The following is a 19,439-nucleotide window of genomic DNA, read 5'->3' as shown; positions in this document are numbered from 1 at the left end:
AAACTCAAACCACCTCTAAGTCCTAATAACAATCTAAATAATTTAATTTGATACTCTATTAATGGATCTTACAATAAAATTGTTATAATTTTACATTATTCATAAAATGGACAAAGCAAATGATACATGAGAAGCGTATGTGGCACTTGTACCCTTCTCTCCCGCAGATACATTAACTCTTCCTTCAGCTTCTCTGGCAGAAAGAGCTCCAATGCCAGTTGATGGCAAAACTGTAAATAAATAAATCATCAATATCATGCATAATATGAGAGATCTAAAAATTCCCTATGAGAGAAAAATATAGATGCTAAGCCCAACTACGGATTCATATATGAAATTGGTTTCTCAAATAAATTTCGTGGATACTGCTAAAGCTAATACAACTTAATTTTTTTGAACCAAGTCTAACTGCATCAATTTTATAGAAAACAACAGCACTGAAAAGTCAAAGTTGATTCCAACTTTGCCTACCCCTCCTAAAACAATAACTCTTTAAGAAAATAATATATCAAATTTAAGTAAAAAAAATATGTTGCACATCTTGAAAGCATTCATCAAAATGTTACATCACCTTCATTTTCAATTGATTATAAGTGGGCATTAAAATATATTAAACCAGTACTTCCAAATATTTACAATTTACTACAGTTATGCAAATAACACCATGGATCGATTTTGTCCTTTTTTTATTTTGACAAGGACATACTGGAACAATTTATTGAAGTAGAGATAAGCTTCTTCATTCCCCCAGGTATGCTTGTGATTGTACAAGCGAGCCAAATTTTGGCCTTTTTTTAAATAAATAAAATAAATGCTAATATTGTTAATGATACTAGAATCTTAGAAAGCAAAGGGAGCAAATAAATTCCCGAAACCAACGACATCAACTCAAAAAATGTATCAAGGACGAAATTGTTGTCAACCAAAAAAACTAGTGATGTGTTTCCAGGTGTAACAACATAATTAAAACACCAAGGACTGTAAACTGTCTTAATAAAAATGGCAAACCTTAATTGCAGTGCCAAACGCTGATTCAATAGTTTTACTATTCTGAAACGTGGTTGGAATGCTTTCCAGCAATAACTCTAAATGATGGCGGCACTATATCAACAAAGAAAACAAAAGATCAACTATTATTGGCAATTAAATATTGCCTCAAACACAACAGAATAGTATAGTACAAAATTAACGAAGAAAAAACAGTCCAGAAAACAACAGCCTTGGATATTAACCTCAGATAGAGAAACAAGAACATCTGTCTGTAAGGGAGTATAGAAATCTTGTACATCAGGAACTATTAGCATTAGTGGCTGCAAAATATTATTGGATGTCAGAATCAATGTAAATAACTGTTGAGAAAATTACAGGTCGAGAATACTCAACTAAACTAACTACATAAATAGAAACATTTAAGTAATTATACAAAATATTGTTTAGTGTAAAAACCAATCTATAATAGCAATTAAAAGGAAATTCTGTACATCCACAATTGAAATTATAAAAATTAGAAGCAGAGATCCCGTGCCCTATGCGCAAAGGCATTGCAAGACGAACTTTGTTCTTTAACTACTATACTATATACAAAACACTACACTATGTATGACTATGTACGACTCTAAACCTCATATGCTTCCTCTATGTATGTATTTGACTCTGTCTACATTTATGCAGTAATGAGATGCCATCAACTTAATACATCACAATTAAGCAGCAAAACGCGTGAGCACCTACGTATATACATATTAAAATCTTACAAGAGATCCAAGCAGATAACAGAAGCAACCAATATGTATTATACCATCAACTTAAATAGATAATATATATGCATTACTTAAACCCATATATACATAAAAATTGATAATGTAAACCCAACATATTACAAACAAACTAAAACATGAGAGAACAAATAGACAAATAAAAAAATAAAAGACAAGTTTGAAATTTACCATCCTAAGCCATAGTCTATCATTGGACCCCACATGAAGAAAAAGATGGGCAAACATGTTAGAATATCAGTTTCTACAACATTGGACCTCACACAAATGATGGTGGTTACATAGTCTATTTTATATTCAAGTAATGTTTATATAAATGTCTGCCAAGTAGAGAGGTGGCCTTAATTATATGTAATATATAACATTTCGATTGACTATATAAAACATGCTTAAAGGTGTCTCAAAACCTTTAGATTTTGGAGCCTAATATTAAGATTATAGGATAAAACTTGGGACTTTCATCAAACATGTGCTATATGAAAAAATTGTAGAACATGCATAAATTGCTATAATGATATAATCACACAACATAATCTGACTGAGCAAAGCACAACATCAATTAACAGAAATATACTACATGAAAATTTAACAAAAAAATAGGTTACAAAAAAAAAAAAAACATATTACATGAAAACTAAAACATAGTAAAATACACATCTTGCACTGAAAATAGAAGAAAAAGAGAAAAGCCAACATGTCACCATCTATAGAAAATCGGACAGCATATCCCCTAATTTACTAGCCTAGCCATCTGTCACATTCAACACCCTAGCCTAGCCATCTGTCACATTCAACACCAACATGTCAAACAAATCAAACAGTACACAGGTTTTCATCCATATATCACCGCATCACACAAAATTCTCATAACCTACTTCACTAAGACATGCAAGTTCTCAATCTTTTGTTATCACCGCAGCACACAGAATTCTCAGAACCTACTTCACTACGGATGAATATCTAAGATATTCAAACTCCACTAAAGTAATACAATTATCATTAAAAATTGTAAAATATTGAAAATTAAAAAAAAAATCAAATACAACATACCTCTTGCAATTAGCTACCGATCCAATGTTTTAAGACCAATCAAAATATTAACCTAAACATTATTATTAAAATTATAAAAAATAAAAAAGTTAGATGTATGTTCCATATCATGTTATTACCTTAAGTCATGTTATTTAAAATTCTATAATCAACTTAATTATTAATTAGACAGTCAAATGTTAAGATTTTAGGAAAAAACAAAGGAAAATGTGATGAAGTAGTCCATGAAAATCCACATGCTAGAAAGCTTCTTAAATAGGCCACTAAATCATATTATAAAAATCATATCTACCAAAGAAATTGTATACATTTAAGTTCTTTGCAATATCAAGTAAATAATAATATTTCTAACATACATTCTCAAATAAAACTCATTCACTATAATGCTACTAAGAGTTCTCTCAATTGCTCTGTCATCATTGTTTTCTTAATTAATAGAAGGAAAAAATTCATTTGGACATAAATAAAACGACAAGTCGATCTATATATATGAACTAAGCAGTTATATTATGGTCAGTCTTAGTAGTGATCAAGATACATAATAATGCTTCTTTGAAAAATGAAAACTCTCAATTCTTATAAAATACTAAAAAAACATGTCAGCCACTAGTTAAACCTTTGTTTCAAAAATAGAAATAGAGCATAACCTGTAATATCCAACATTTTCATAATACATATATTTATTATAAATCAGAGTTTTAATACATAAAATGTACAAGTTTACAAATTTAAGAAAATGTAATGGAAAAATAGTGTTTAAAATATGATTTTATGTTTTTAATGAGATTAAAGAGAGAGAAACTTGAGTAGTCAAGTATTGGACCCAAATGTCATATAATTTTAATTGGGGATTTTTATAAAATTAAGAAAGTTTTGCTAAAGGACTTATTTGAAAAGAATTTTAGTATTTTGGGTCCAAGTGTAATTTAAAAAAAAAAGAAAAGAAAAGGCTTCAACCTTTCTTTTTTTACCCGAGCCCCTCTCTCTCTCTCTCCTCAGAAAATATCTCTCTCTCTCGCGTGCGTGCGTCTGCCCGACCACCAAACGTCCACCGGCGATCACCGTTTATAGCCACGCGCCGGACCGTTGGATTCAGAGGCCTCCGAACTATCGACCACGCGGGAATCTAGAGCTCACTCGCCGATTAAATACCTCAACTGGTCGATTTAAGTTCGGCCACCCCGCGACTTCAAAGTTGCGATTCGGCCACCTCGGGCATCCGTTTGCCGATCCGTCACCACCATCATGTTCCTCGTGTTGTGGGCTTCAAAACCCAATAACTGGTTCCTACATCTACCATAGTTGGGTGGTGGGCCCACCACGAGCCACCGCGATCCACCATAAACCGACAGTCGAAACTTAGTGTTCGAGGTTCCGAAGTACGTTTTGAGTTTCAGAAAATCATCGTTTGACTTGTTGTGGAACCCGATCATTTTGGTATAATTTCTTTAACCTATATATTGTGATTTAATTGTGATTGATTAGAGTAATTGTTATTATGTGTATTTATAGTATATAATTATATATTATTGATATATGGAATATTTTCTGTAATTTACTGGCTGTCTGGGATTATATGTATTTTTATACAGGTTTTGATTTTGGGATTGTCCACTTTATAGCCGTTGTGCTGTCAAATTTTCTAGAAAATATTAAATATTAAATAAATTATAAAAATACATATTTAATTGATTTTCCATTAATATGGAAATTATTATGATTAATTAATTTTAATTATTATTGTTATTGTTTTGTTAAGTAAATCAAGAATACAGATTCATATATATATATATGAAAAGTGTGATTTATAGTAAACCTATTATTTAACCATTATTATTGTATATTAATATTTTTACTAATATTTGAATATTAAAATAATATCAAATATTAGTTTCTTACAGTTATTGATATTTGTAAGACCAGTGAATTTTGGAGAAAGTATATTTATTATATCACTGGAATTGATATTATGACTAATTAATAATAATATAAATATTTATATTTATATTATTATCATTATATTGATTATTACAACTTTATGTTAAAAATATGATTTCTTTTATAAAATGACTATTTGAATATATACATTCATATATGTATTGTTATTGAGGTATTTTGTTATTATTATTGAAATAAGTTTATTTATAGATGATAATTATTATTGTTGTTGTTGCTGTTATTATTATTATTATCATGAGCAATGTTTTATATGAAGAGTTATTTGTATTACGTTGATAATAATTATTATTATCATTCATATAGTTTATGATATTGTTAATATACACTATCAATAGTGTATATTTACGATTTTGATAGAATTTAATAAATGATGTGCCTTGAATAGGATTTGTATGGATTTGATTGATTGACTCTTGCTGAGCAATTTTAAAATAAGCTAAGAACCTAAGGTAAGTAAATCTCACCTTTTGTGCTTAAGTGTAAGATGCATGAATACATTGATTGTGTACATCTGATGAGTTAAGTATGGTATGATGATGATGCATATGATAAGTATGTGAAAAATGGTTATATGAACACCATAAGGGTGTTGTGTGATATGTAATTGATAAATTTCGTGATATGTGAAAGATGTCTTACTTGGTTAAGAATGATATGAATTTTGTGCAAGTATGTGTTCTTATGTTGATGGATATGTGGATTACTTTATGTTCATGATTTGTTATATGTTATGATATATGAAGCGTTTAAGTTTTTAGGTTGGAAACCTTAGACCTGAGCCATAGCTCTACGTTAAGGTATAACAACGCCACCAACCCAAAGCTTCATGTATTATGACTAAAGATGTTTTGAGTTATATGAGATGTGATACAATGCCTTGATTGAATACCATCAAACATGAATCATGAACATGAACATTGGCATTTCAGCATCAGCATGTATGCATGGCATGTACAGTTATGTGATACATTATTATGTGATATAAGACCATGCATATAAATATGAGGAAAATTGTGAAATGCCTTGAAAAGTCTTATGTAAAGTTAAACATTTTAATGACACAAGACTTAAGTAAAGTGATAATAAAATGTTAAAAAGGGCGCCACTGTTTCGATGAAGCAATCAAGTAAGTTCAGTAAAGAAGACGGAAGTCTATAAGACTTATAGTGGCTGCCCACTAGTGTGGGCTAGGTCAGAGTTGACCATTCAGATATGTTTGCCATGTTTCCGTCTTTCTCCTCCATATGTGTAATAAGTATGGCAGTTATGGCAACGATGAAATGAGTGTTATGATAAGCCTAGCTGTGATGATGGCTAGCCAGAGGAGAACCCATGGGATTCTATATGATATGTGTAACAAGCCCTGCAGGCATTGGCCGAATCAAATAGTGTGCACAAGTGATATTGGGCCCATAAAAATGTGAAACTAAAAGAAAGAGCATAAAAGTAAAGTTTGAAAGTGCATGAGCAATAAATGAAATGCATAAGTATATAAGTCAGCATATTAGTATATGTGCACTACAAACTCACGACATTCATGTGTATGTGTATGCATGAGATTTGCTTATTGAGCGTTAGCTCATTATGTTATTTTCCAATATTTTTCCAGGTGTGGCTTTAGCTGTTGAGCAACTTGTGGAGCACGGACTCAGTAGCAATGTAATAATGGTTTAGAGTTTTCATATGGCTGCCTTAAATTTAAAGTATTCATACGTGTAATAATTTCTATTAATAAGTTTATATAAAAGTTTTAAATTTTTCTGTATTTCTTCATATCATTTTATTTAATTCTTTTGGTCAAGTGCCTAACATACTCGTAAACTCTAGAATTACGAGTATGTGGCGAACGTACCCTACCTTAGGGACGTTACATAACCGTACATTTTGGATATTTTGATTAACAAACAAACACTTTTTCACAGAATAGTTGAAGCTGCCAAATATGAAAAGAATTTGCATGAACCTAACAAATGTAAACAACTCAAAAATTAAATTAATAAAGAAAGACGAATGAGATAGTAACATAATCACTAGTTTGGTAACATTGTGTATTTTTGCCACAAAAAATATGTATATAAGTACAACAAAGTAAAAATATTGAGTTTTTATGTCACCAATTTACTTTTTTTTTCTAATTTTATTTTTCGTTCAACCATATAGAAATAAAAAAAGAATGAAGACCAACCTATTACAGTGAACTTTATCTTTGATGACTGGTTGACAACCTCCATGCCACTTTGATGGAATAGGTCTGATTCCTTCAAACTCATGAAAGCTCTTAGATTCAGGCCAAACACCTACCAAACCAACACTTACTACCCATAAAAAACACATCATTATTCTCATCTATTACTACATATATTTTTATATATATAATAGATATATATATATAACAATCATTATATATAATATGCATAAGAGTTAGTTAGTGAGATTTTCGATCAGTGGCTATAGCTTATTTGATAATGAGTTAATGAAAGCATCAAAATATAAATTAGTAAATACTCAATATGGCTTTCTTAATTTTAAACCCTCTTTTCTAATTGGTGAAGCACAACTTTGTTCAATCCAAAATCCTTTCATTTTAGAAATTAGTGGGGGCATTTCTACAAACACATAGAGTGCATTAATCATAAATATGAAATGAACAATTTTCATAAAGATGACACGTTCAATGAAGATGACACGTTATCTATACTGCATTTCCAGAAAGATTATAAACCAAATTAACATCCACACAAAGATATTCTCTGAAACAACTTATTCCGCAGAAGAAAGGAGGCACGGGACCCTTTAAATTCATTTATTACAGCAGCAAAAAGATTTAAGTCCAGGGAAAATGGAGGATATATCAAAATGAACAAATGGAAATAACCAACAAAAACACTTTCAGATAAAAAATAGATAATCATAACTGAAACAGATGAATCATATACTTGAGGTTGTTACTGATCCTTCAATTTGTAATTTTTGAGATAATAAATGTACTTTACATTTAACCTTTTTAATAGGATAAGATATTTTCCCTTTTATCGTAGATAGCATCGAAGTGACAAACTTACTAGGGCATTCCACAAGTCAACCCATTGCCAAGTACCTTCACCAGGAGTCCTATAGGGCACCCTTGGAGTTCCAATAGGCATCATTCCAATTTGTGCTCTTGTTGGTTAATGATTATTGGTCCTAAAAGCATAAATAGTATGGATCATCGCTAAATCAACCAATTTAAAATTTAAAATAGTTGATAGACCCAAAATGGGTATGTTTAAAAATTTATAAATCGCAAGCGCACGAATCGTTCATATAGAATAGTGTTCATGTAAGCAAGGAAGTCGAACTCAAAGGAGTTGTCTAAAATCGAAAAGAGAAAACTATTTTAAATCAAAAGTAATAAATTTTAACCTAGCTCCAAAGATTGATGAGTTTTAATATTATGAACATAAAATAAAAGATTGAAAAATAAAGTTATTTAAGAGAATAAAAATAAAGCAATAATGAGTTGAAAATAAGTGTGAAAAGAAAAGATTATTAAGATACTAGAATCCACAATATGTAAGTTTAATAATATTTATTAGTATATTGATTCCCAAGTTTTAGTGATAGTTAAAATAATTTAAACTATCATTTTCTAAATAGATTTATAATTTTAAGCACAAATTACTTTTAAAAAGATAGGATTTTTCTTCACTTTTCAAAATTATAATTTCAAAGCATTTAGTGTAAATCAATCTAATGAAATAACAAATAAATCAATGAACATTATTTATAAGGCAAAACATAATATTTTTGTTCTAAGCATGGATGTGTACAATTTAATGACACATCTTACACAAAGAATATTATGTTTTTGCAAAATGAAGAACAAAGTGCATATTATCTAACAATCCAAAATATGAGATATTAAAGATGAAAGACATATATGAAGAAGAAAAATCCATAAACTTGTTGCATTACAAGGGAAATCAACATACAACATAAATATTACCTAGTTACAAGTTGCTTCATCATGATCTTAATAATCTTATGAAAAAGATTAGAAGCATATAACTAGAGTGGAAATTACAAAATAAATGACATACATACTTGCAAAATGCTCTTGAAAAACCCAAAATGGAAGAGAGGATGGTAGAGAGAAAATGGGAGAAAGGAAGATAGTAACAAAAAATTAAGCACCCTAAAATGGTCTTGAAACTCCATATTTATAGCCAAAGTGAGGTTATTAAAATAATCAATTTAAATTAATTAAATTGATTAGATTAATTAAATAAAATAAATATGGTATGTAGAGGTAAAATATAGGGTGTAATGATGATGTTGTGGTGAAAATGTGTAGACAAAAGGGTAAAAAGTTGGCAATTTTGTCATAGGGGAAAAATGCAAAATGATGGGCTCAAGAGGTGGCTGATGGTGTTGGTGGCAGGTGGTTTCGGCTGGATTTTGTGACTGGGCCGAATGGGCTTGGGCGGGCTGGAGCTAGTGAAGGCAAGCCCACGGTTTGGGCTGGGCTGAGATGGGCGTACGGCTGGGAGGTTGATGAGGGATGGTGATGCTGAAGTGATGAGGAGGCTGAAGGGGCTGGAGCAAGTGGCTGCATCAGGCGTGAGTGGCGAAGAGGCAGCTGGACGTGATGGCTAAGTGCTGGGAGGTTCGGCTGGGTGCACTGAGATGTGAAGGTGTTGTGTGCTGGGGGATTCGGTTGGCAGGGAGACGGGCCAGGGGCAGCTGGAGATGGCATTGGGCCTGGGCCATGGCTGTTGGGCTGGCTGGTGCATTTGGGCTTTTAAGTATCAAAAATGCTAATTTCTTTGAAATTTGCCACTTTTTCTTTCTTTTCTTTACTCTTCATAGCCCAAAAAATTACAACTTACTTCCTAAAAAATAAACATAAATTAAATCAAAATAAAATGTTTTCAACTATAAAATAAATCATATTAATTTATTGAAAATATTAATTAAAACTTAATTTAATTTAAACATTTAAGCTCAAAATTTGCATATTTTTTACTCCCAACTTAACAATATAAATTTTATATAATTAATCTATAACATTTTACAATAATATAACTATAAAAATACACAAAAATATATAAAATTAAAATAAACCTAAAAAATTCAAAATTACTTATAAACTTAATAAATCAATTAAAAACTAATGAACTAAGCAACAATTAGCACATAAAAAGTAATAAAATAACTCTATTTTGTAGAGTTATCAATAGTCCTTGAAGTAAAGTTTTTCCACACAAAGAGATAACATGTTATAACTATTCATTAAAATAAACTGAGTATAGCCACTAGCTGCTTTTGCATATAAACTCAAATTAATTCGAAGAGTACAATGGTTGAAGGATAATGTGAAGCTGCTAATTAGAAGGTATATAATAACAACAACAATGATAATGAACTCATCTTTGCATTCAAATTGCTCCAAGACTTCATTAAATGTTATAGTTCAAAAAATTCTAAAGCTTTCTGAAATAAGTCTACAAGACCCAGATGTCGAATATGCTAAATTTTAGCACACGCCACCGAATTGCCAATAATAATAATACGTAGCAAAAGTACACAAATCTATATACCAAATTACCTAGGCTGAAGACTCTTATGAACTTTTCCATGGAATTCAGTAGTCAAGTTGGGTTTTCCAGCTACAAAAGTGCCTTAAAAAAACAAAATTAGACCCCAAATTTTTACCTATATAAGTTGAATAAGATTACGAAGAGCAAAGGAATGCACATACATGAAGATTGAAGCTTTAACCCCGAATAAAGCTTTGTTCCACAACTGCCATAAACAAACAAAAGAATGAAAAAGACTCAATTTTGAAGAAATCCCAGTAAGGAAAATGAAAAAGATAGAAACCCCATGAAAGACAAAGAGAAAGAACCTTGAAGGCGGGTGAGCGAGTCTGGCTTGGGGATGAATAGTTGTCTGGAAAGAGACCGCCATTTCGATAGAGAGAGAAGGGGGTCCCCCCCAATTGAGATTGAAGACGAGGTCGGAGAAGAGAGCTCTCAGTCTCGGAGCAGAGACCACCGTCGCGACCCCTGCGAGGCCACCGCTCCACCAGCTAGTGTGCGAATTGAAAAAGGAAAACAATTAATAAAATCTATAAAAAAATTGGCAGAGTTTCATTTGTTTTTGTAGCATATCCCAATTTTATAATTATATATAAATTCAACACAAACAAGCACAAAATCAACATACATAATTTCATCCTTATATCACCGCCAACAACAAATTTCCTAGAACCTACTTCACTAAAGTAAAACATGCATGATTTAACTCTTATTTTATAAATAAATATTGCAATAGTAATAAATAAAATTTAAAAATTACTCACCTCCAATATTACTCTTGAAGTCACCCAAAATCAATACCAAATTGGCAACTAAATCAACAACCCTACTAAAAAGCTTAAACAAAAACAAATAAAAATCAATTACATAATTAATTAAACTAGTTGCATAATCATCAAACAAAATATCAAGCTAGATAGTTATAGAAAATAAAAAACAAATGTCACTAATAATCCAAATATTTCAAGTTCTAACATTGGCAACAACATTACCTATTGAAGCTATATTTAGAAATTTAAATAGCAAGTCACAACAATTTTTAAATTTTACTAATATATATATATAATTAATAACATTATATAAAATAACAAAATAAATAAAAAAATATAACACAAATATACTAAAAAATAAGTATTAAATTCTGAATAATATAAAAACAAATTAGCACACAAATAAAGTTTTAAGGTAACAAACCTTATTTGATGCTCAAAATAACCTCTAAATCAATATTAGCAACTCTAAAACCTATATATAATAAACACATTATATCTACAAGAAAAAAAATATGAAAATAATATAGAAAATAAAAAAAATCATACAAACAAAGATTTAGTGATTCATATATTTTTTGAAGCTCAAGAACTTATTTTAATGTAAGAAAACCAGTCAAAGTCCAATAACAATACCCATTTTCGAACCCTAAAAATACCCACACCCAAAGTCTTTATTTTCTCCCTCAAAAATAAAAATGAAACTAATATTTCTATTTTTAAGTAAGAAAAATGGTTTCATATGGTAAAAAAAAAACATAAAAAATGGTATATTTAATGAAACCCTCGTGGGAGTATGACAACAATGGAGATTTTCTGGATTTGGCGTTGGGATTTTTGCTTCAGAGAGACGAATGAGGCGCAGGAGCTATATATTAAGGGTATTAAAACTCTTTTATTTCGGTTCTTATATAAAAACCGAAGTAAAAATGGTACTTTCTACTTCGGTGTTTGTATAAGAACCGAAGTAAAAGCCTTCAAGGCCGCGTTTGGTTTGCTCCACTTTTCACTTCGGTTTTTTCATAAAAAGTGAAGTAAAATGCCCCAAATATAGTGTGCAAATCAAACATGACTCTTGTCTATTTTCTATTTTAACTTCGTTTTTTCAAGAAACCGAAGTAATATCCCTTTTTTTATGTACCATCATTCCCAAAAGCGAAGTAAAAACTCATTGAAAGACTTTTACTTCAGTTTTTTTTATATTCTATGTGTAAAAAACGAAGTAAAAACCTATATTTCTAATAGTGTGAGCAAGTCGATGGTCAAAGCAGCGATGTACCTTTTAAGTGTAACTACTCCTGCTGAAAATAATCAATACTGTAAAAAGTATATAATTTTTATTATGTAGTAAAATTGTTATAATTCCCGTGTAATTGTAAAAATGTAAATTTTAATGATTTTATTGTGTTTTATGTAAATTTCTCGTAAATAAATGGAATGGACACGTGCATGATAGCGTGTGAGAAAATATAAAATATAAAATATTTTGTGATATTCTTAAAATCTATTCTCAAAAAATTGTAATTAAAACTAGATTAATTATATGTCGTGTCCGTGTCATTCGACCAATCTTAATTTATCAGCACTCACCTTTATATTAAGTCTTGTTTAAATTATATGCTAATGGCATAAGCAAATTTTGAAACTTTTTTGTTTTGTTTTTGGTATGTAGCTGAATAAATAGTAAATTTGGAACCTGGGAAATAGAATATAATGTAATCAATTGATATACAACCTTAATATATCATGATCAGAACTAGCTCGACGAACTATGGCATCGAAATATAAACAAAAACTTTCATTTTATATATAATTTTCCGAATAGAATTGTTTCATATATGCACAGAGATTTAATGGACGGGATAAAAGAGAATCAATGCTTTGGCCCCTCAAAGTAACAATTTTTTATTATAAATATTTCAAGGTGACTTTATTTATTACAGGGTTTATATTTTTTTTTTATGCTGTGTTTTGTCTTATTATTTGTTTGGACTCTATGTTTTGATAAATTATTTTTTGGACCCTATGTTTTGTAAAATTGTTAGAATAGAACCCTAAACTCAATTTTGATGAAGAAAAAATTGAATATAACAACACATTTTTTTAAGCAGAATGATTTTATTTTTGTTCTGAATTGTTCGTTTGGTAAATTATTTGTGATTTTAGTTGAGAAAACATTGACCAAAATCAAATTTGGGATTCTATTTTAATTATTTTACAAAACATAGGGTCCTAAAAATAATTTATCAAAACACATAGTTCAAAAGATAATAACAAAAAATATAGAGTCCAAAAAAAAAAATATAAACCCTTTGTTATATGAGTTGTTCAGTTTGTGATGAGTAACTATAACATAAAATCACTTTAGGCTTTACGAAGATAAGATTCGAATAATGTTATTTGTGTTTAAATACGTCTAACGTATTCATGCCTTTATTTTATCTCCATATATATCATAGATTTATTTGTATTACTAGTTGTAAGCAACCATATTAGTATTATTTTAAAAATTTATTAATTATTTTTATTAAATTTTCATAACTGTGTTATAAATTTTAAATAAATAAATAATATTATATATATAAAAGAATGTATAAACATATTAAAATTTTTAATTAAAATATTATTTATGTTTTTTTTAAATAATATGATGGTACGGGATAAAAGAGAATCAATGCTTTGGTCACTCAAAGCCTCAAAAGTAACAATTTTTTATTATAAATATTGCAAAGTGACTTTATTTATATGAGTTGTCTTGTACGTGATAAGTACTGTAGCACAAAATCACTTTAGGCTTTGTGAAGAAAAGATTTGAATAATGTTATTTGTGTTTAAATATGTCTAAGGTATTCATGCCTTTATTTTATCCCTATATATAACATAGACTTATTTGTATTACTAGTTGCAAACTAGTCCAAAAATATGACACAGTAAAAAATTTGATATTTTAACATTAATAATGATAATAAATTTTTATTTATTAATTATTTATAAATTAAAATGATAATAAAAATTTATTATTTTTCTCAATATTTATAATTATATTATTTTATTTTAAAATTTGTGAGTTAAAATTTTTAGCATCTATTAGTAGGTATTCGAATTCTAATAAATTATCTTTATTATAATTTTGTATAAAATATTATTGAAGAATATATAGAATATCTCAAATTATAATTTAAACAAAACAATGTATATAAATTAGTGGTGATTTCATTGATTCTTAAAATAGAGGCCGGGTTCAATTCCACCTCCTTATATTTTTTTGGCAATATTATAATAAGCATAAAAGTGAAACCAAATTTATGCCAAAATAAGAAAAATGAGCAGCCCGATTTGGGTCTGTCACGAAGCACAACGCAACATGTGTGTCAATTTAAACGGCATGTAAAAAAAAGTTATACACCCTATATTTTATTTACAGCAGCCTCCCTCACGTGTGTGTGTTAATTTAAAAAAAAAAATTAATTTTTTTTTTTCAATTTTTATCAGTCTCCTCTCCCACGGAACGCCCGAACAACGGAAGAATCCTATAAATATAATATATATATATATATATAAATTCCTTTCCAATCATGTTGGTGGACCTGACCTTATCTTTAATTTATGATCCTAAAAAGATCCTGCTGCTTTTTACAGCATGATGATACCAATAACTTATTAATATTTTTTATATTTTTATTTTAAATAACTTAAGTAACAATTAGTTAAATATATAAAATAATTATAGTTATTAAATTGTATCCATTTTAGATTTCAAATTTAATAAGCAAATATATATTTTTAAATAAGATGTTATTTATATATTCATTAAAAAAAAGAGGCTAAATGTCAATATTAAAAAGGCTAATAATTTTTTTAAATGTCATATCACCCGTTTGAAACCTTAAAAAATATACTAATATTAACTAAATGAAGATATAATTGCTAAAAAAATTAAATTATACTAAAAGTAAGAAAGAAAAACTGAAATTACTATTTTTTGTTGCTCAAGCATCAATGATATTTTAATTTTATCGTGTTCTCTTTGTCCATTCGCCCTAGTTGCCGACAAAGAGTGATCCCAATGAGAGAGAGTTTGGAATTTATTCAAAGCCGCTTTATTCACTTTTCATTTATCAGTTTTATTTCAATTCAATAATTGTTGTCCATTCCAGCTTTTTATGTGTTCTTATTACAGGTAAATAGAACATGTTTCAAATTTATACTAATACTATCATTTAAATTATTATTATTTTAAATTTTTTTAGCATATAGTTTCTTATTTTTTAAATTAAATACTGCAATTTAGTTCCTATATCCTATTTTAAAAATATTAAATTTGAAAGAAAAACTATAATTGTAGAATTTTTTCCCCATCTTAATTTGAACTCCAAGAATTTTTATGAACAATCTTCAAAACAAATTTGTGTTATTACATTCACCTCTGAACTTCTTTCAAAAAACGGTTTCTCTCGAATATTTGTGATTTTTTTTTTAAATCACTTTAAATTTGATATGAAATAATAGTTTATGTGTGGTTGAGGTGTCTAGTCTACCACTAGTGGTGGAATTATAATAAATAATGTTTGGCTTTATAAAAATGTGGTGTGGGGCAACTTAAATGCTTTTAGCATTAATGTTTAATAAAATCGGTAATTTTAATTATGGAAAGAAATTAAATTATTACATCGAGATTCTCATATAGTGCGATGCTAGTCAAAAGATCATGGGGAACAATCACGTTCTTTGTTGTGGGGACAAAATACATATAAATTATTGAACCAAATAATGCACGGCTCCTTCTCAATATATATAATTAATAATTCATTCCATTGAGCACGAGTATATATATGTTTATGTTTATGTTTAATTAAGAGAAGAGAGCAAAATCATGAGTAGTGATCGTATTCTACTTCTCCTTTACTTCCTCCTCTTCTTCCAATTTGGTTCCATTCAGACGGCACAGGCTCAACTCTTGCCTGATGAAGAGGGTACGTATACTCACAATATATATATTTTGGATAAAATAATCTAATATGAATAGATATAAATATATTTATTTATTTTAATAGAATACAATATAAGAAAATGCTAGACCATTTAATCATAAAATCTCTTGGTTAATGACCAACCGACCGATATCGTTATGATTTTTTTTTTTAAGATATCTTCGCTGAACCAGTTGAACATTTGAGTTTTTTTATTTTATATAATAAATCGACCGAACCAGTTGATAAAAAATGGACAAAAGAATTGTTTAAAAAAACACTTAAAACATTCTGTTGTTCTCCAAAATCCAAATGCTCTGTTTTTTAAACTTTCTTCTCAGAAATTGTTTAAAAAAACACTTGCAACATTCTGTTGCTCTCCAAATGCTCTGTTTTGTAAACTTAAGAAATTGTTTTTTGAAAACACGACAAATAATTATTTGTTTTCAAAGAAAAAAAAACATTATTTTAGTATCAATGTCAAACATGCATACAGTTTGTGGAAAGTGCTTAAAATTTGCTTAAGATTTTTCTTATTTTCTTGCTGTTGTAATTCTCAGTCTTGTTGTTGTTTTTGTGTTTGTATTTTGATGCTGTTCACTTGTGTATTTGAGTTTTTTTTTTTTTTTTAAAAATAAAACTAAACAGAAGTAATGGTTCTGGACTGCTCTAAAGCATCGATGCTTCCATTAAATACAGCAAATTTATGTGCATATTTCTTTCTTTATATGCTTTTTGTTGTTTTATTTAAAGTTACCTTGAGTAAGTTTTCTTCAAATACACACACTACTAATTATGTATGAACTTGAGAAGTTTGAGAAAGTTTGAAAGTAAGTATATTTTAATGGAAATTTCTGATGTATAGTTGTTGTTAAGTATATATTAAGTATGAGGAATATTTTTTTGGGAGACCATATTTTTGTAATAAAAAACTGTATTGTTGAAAAAAAATTCAGAAAACTAAAAAAAAATTTATAAAAATATTGAAAATAGTCATTTTTTAAAAAATCTATAAAAAAATAATAGGCTTTCAAAAGCAGCCCATACACTAACGTGATGATTTAACGAACAATCAGAGCAATCACTAAACTCACAATGAAATGTCAAATAACATGTGGTAAGTTCAGTTTAAGATGAAAGAAAAAGTAACTTATTATTCAGTACTATTATATACTTTATATATATATATAAAGAATATTTTTTAACGGTTGCTATCCATAAATGAGTACTAATAATTATGATGATTTGACAATATAGTGACTTATTATAGTAAGTCACTAACATATAAATATTTTTTTTCTATATTAATTTCGAATTTAATTTTTTTTTGCTATAATTAATGTTGTTTCCAATTAATGAGAAATACTAACTATATTTAAAATTGACATACATTTGAAAAATAAAAAGTTTACAATATTATATTTTTATAATAAATACACATTTTGCATCATATAACTCTTGAATAAATCATTATAAAAACATATTCTTAACACAATTTTTGATCAAATTTATTTTTAGTATAAGCATAATATTTTTATTTTAATTACACAATATATCTAATATCTAAGAAAAAGAAACAAAAAATCAAGCTGATATATATCACAAATCAAGTTCATATAATAATTAACTTGCAATGATATATACTCTTGGTACATCGACTTGATGTACTTTTAAATAATTTGGTAGACTAATGAGTTGTTATTATTATTATACACTTTTCTTTGGAAGAAAATAAAGATGACCAAAAAATATTAAAATCAATATATATCCCAAAGGACTTGTCTAACTCTACGTTGAATTTATTTTTTCCCAGTATCTGCTTTCAACACTGTAGCACAGAATTTGGTGCTCCCTATAAGCATAAGCAATAAAACCTGCAATGATAGCGGGGGCCTTTATCCGGATTATGGCATTGGATGCATTTGCAACTCCATCACCAACACGTGCCATATCGAGAGACTGTATGTATCTATAGGATGTTTCCTTTTATTTTATTTTTTTTAAAATTAATTAAAAAATAAATAATATAAAATTGTCCACTAGTAAGAAATATTATTTTATTCTATTTTGTTTTCCACTTCTATTTATTTTAAAAAAATAAACAACTTGGCATTAGTTTCCATTAAAAGATAAGATTTTTCTAAACAACTTATATTAATGTATTTCAAAATATTAAAAACTTTACATTAAGAATTTAAGTACAAAAACATAAACAATTAGGAATTGTAATTACAAAAAAAAGAGAGTCTAATTTGATACTTAAAACAAAAGAAGAACTAGTATTTCAAATTCTCTCTCTCTATCATCATACAAAAATTTAAATCACAAATAGATTTAAATAAATATTTCGAATGACATTCAAAAACTATCAAGCTCAATAGTTTAGGGTTCTTTTCTTTTTCTTCAAAAGTTCCCAACGATTAAGGAGGAAGGAGTTCTTGAAATAATTGATTATGAGAATGTAATATCGTTATCTATAGGTTATAAGCATGTTATAAAATAGTTTGTATACATTTCTAAACTCGGGCCCTAGATAGTGACTAAACAACAATTTTATCCATTTATATGGGTTAGTGAGGAATTCTCCTAAACTTCTTAACCAAAGAATCAAAATAAGGAAAATATTTAAGAAATAGTGATAATAATAATATTAATTGATTATTTATAATTTTACACTTTGCTTAAAATATTAAGATCAATCATATATATATATATATAATCTTAGGATAACTAACTAAAAATAAAAATAAGAAAGGTACGAGTACTTAAACTTAATCAAAACTTATAATGAGTTCATTTTAAATTCCCACAATTATGTGACGACATATTAAGCATATAGATTTAGATATAGGTATAAAATAATTCATAGAAAATTTCATCCATGATTCCTTGTCAATAATCTCAAAATGTTGGCATAAACTAATACAAACCAGTTGTCTTACAATTCCAACTTCAAATATCACCTTTTACATTAGGAGAAAACAATAACTAAAATCTAAGGCTTAAGTCAATACTAAAGTTATCTTCAATCTTTCAGTTAGCCTCCTACTCGGGAAAAAATATATCTCCTCAAATGGGAAGAAATAAAAGAGTGAGCTGAAAAGCTCAGTAAGAATCTTGTCTTTTCGTCTCAAATAAACTTTCAACTTAGTATCTTTAGCGAAAACCAATATTTATTATAAGACAAATGATTTGCTCAAATAAAGAACCAAAATATTGACCCGTCAAATAGTCATAACCTTGTGCCCAAATTATAAATCATAAAATAACTAGGCGCAGTCCCCGATACAACAAAATATACCCTGCGCAGTGACTCGACAATAAGTAGAAAGAGTG

General features: G+C 28.4%; 1 protein-coding gene and 1 long non-coding RNA gene across 5 annotated transcripts in view; one reads left to right on the top strand and one right to left on the bottom strand.

The window, feature by feature from the left end:
* Window positions 1-1,116: 1,116 nt before the first annotated feature.
* On the bottom strand, window positions 1,117-2,997 carry LOC133793507 (uncharacterized). The gene is made up of 2 exons (XR_009874859.1): window positions 2,826-2,997; window positions 1,117-1,310 (listed from the first exon to the last, which is right to left on the bottom strand). It is a non-coding gene; the product is annotated as an uncharacterized LOC133793507 (long non-coding RNA).
* Window positions 2,998-15,945: 12,948 nt separating this feature from the next.
* The window catches only part of LOC133794792 (probable LRR receptor-like serine/threonine-protein kinase At1g53430), a 51,466-nt gene continuing 47,972 nt past the window's right edge, over window positions 15,946-19,439 (top strand). For all 4 annotated transcript variants that reach the window (XM_062232198.1, XM_062232199.1, XM_062232200.1 and 1 more), the window contains exons 1-2: window positions 15,946-16,106; window positions 17,917-18,064. In XM_062232198.1, coding sequence (XP_062088182.1) covers window positions 16,007-16,106; window positions 17,917-18,064 — 248 coding nt within the window. In that variant the 5' untranslated portion in view covers window positions 15,946-16,006. The remainder of the gene's footprint in view (window positions 16,107-17,916; window positions 18,065-19,439) is intronic.

This window comes from Humulus lupulus, chromosome 8 (genome assembly GCF_963169125.1).
Source record: "Humulus lupulus chromosome 8, drHumLupu1.1, whole genome shotgun sequence".
In the NCBI taxonomy this organism is placed as follows: domain Eukaryota; kingdom Viridiplantae; phylum Streptophyta; class Magnoliopsida; order Rosales; family Cannabaceae; genus Humulus; species Humulus lupulus.
The sequence above is the reverse complement of the archived record's forward strand: the minus strand, read 5'-3'. Positions and strand labels throughout refer to the sequence as shown.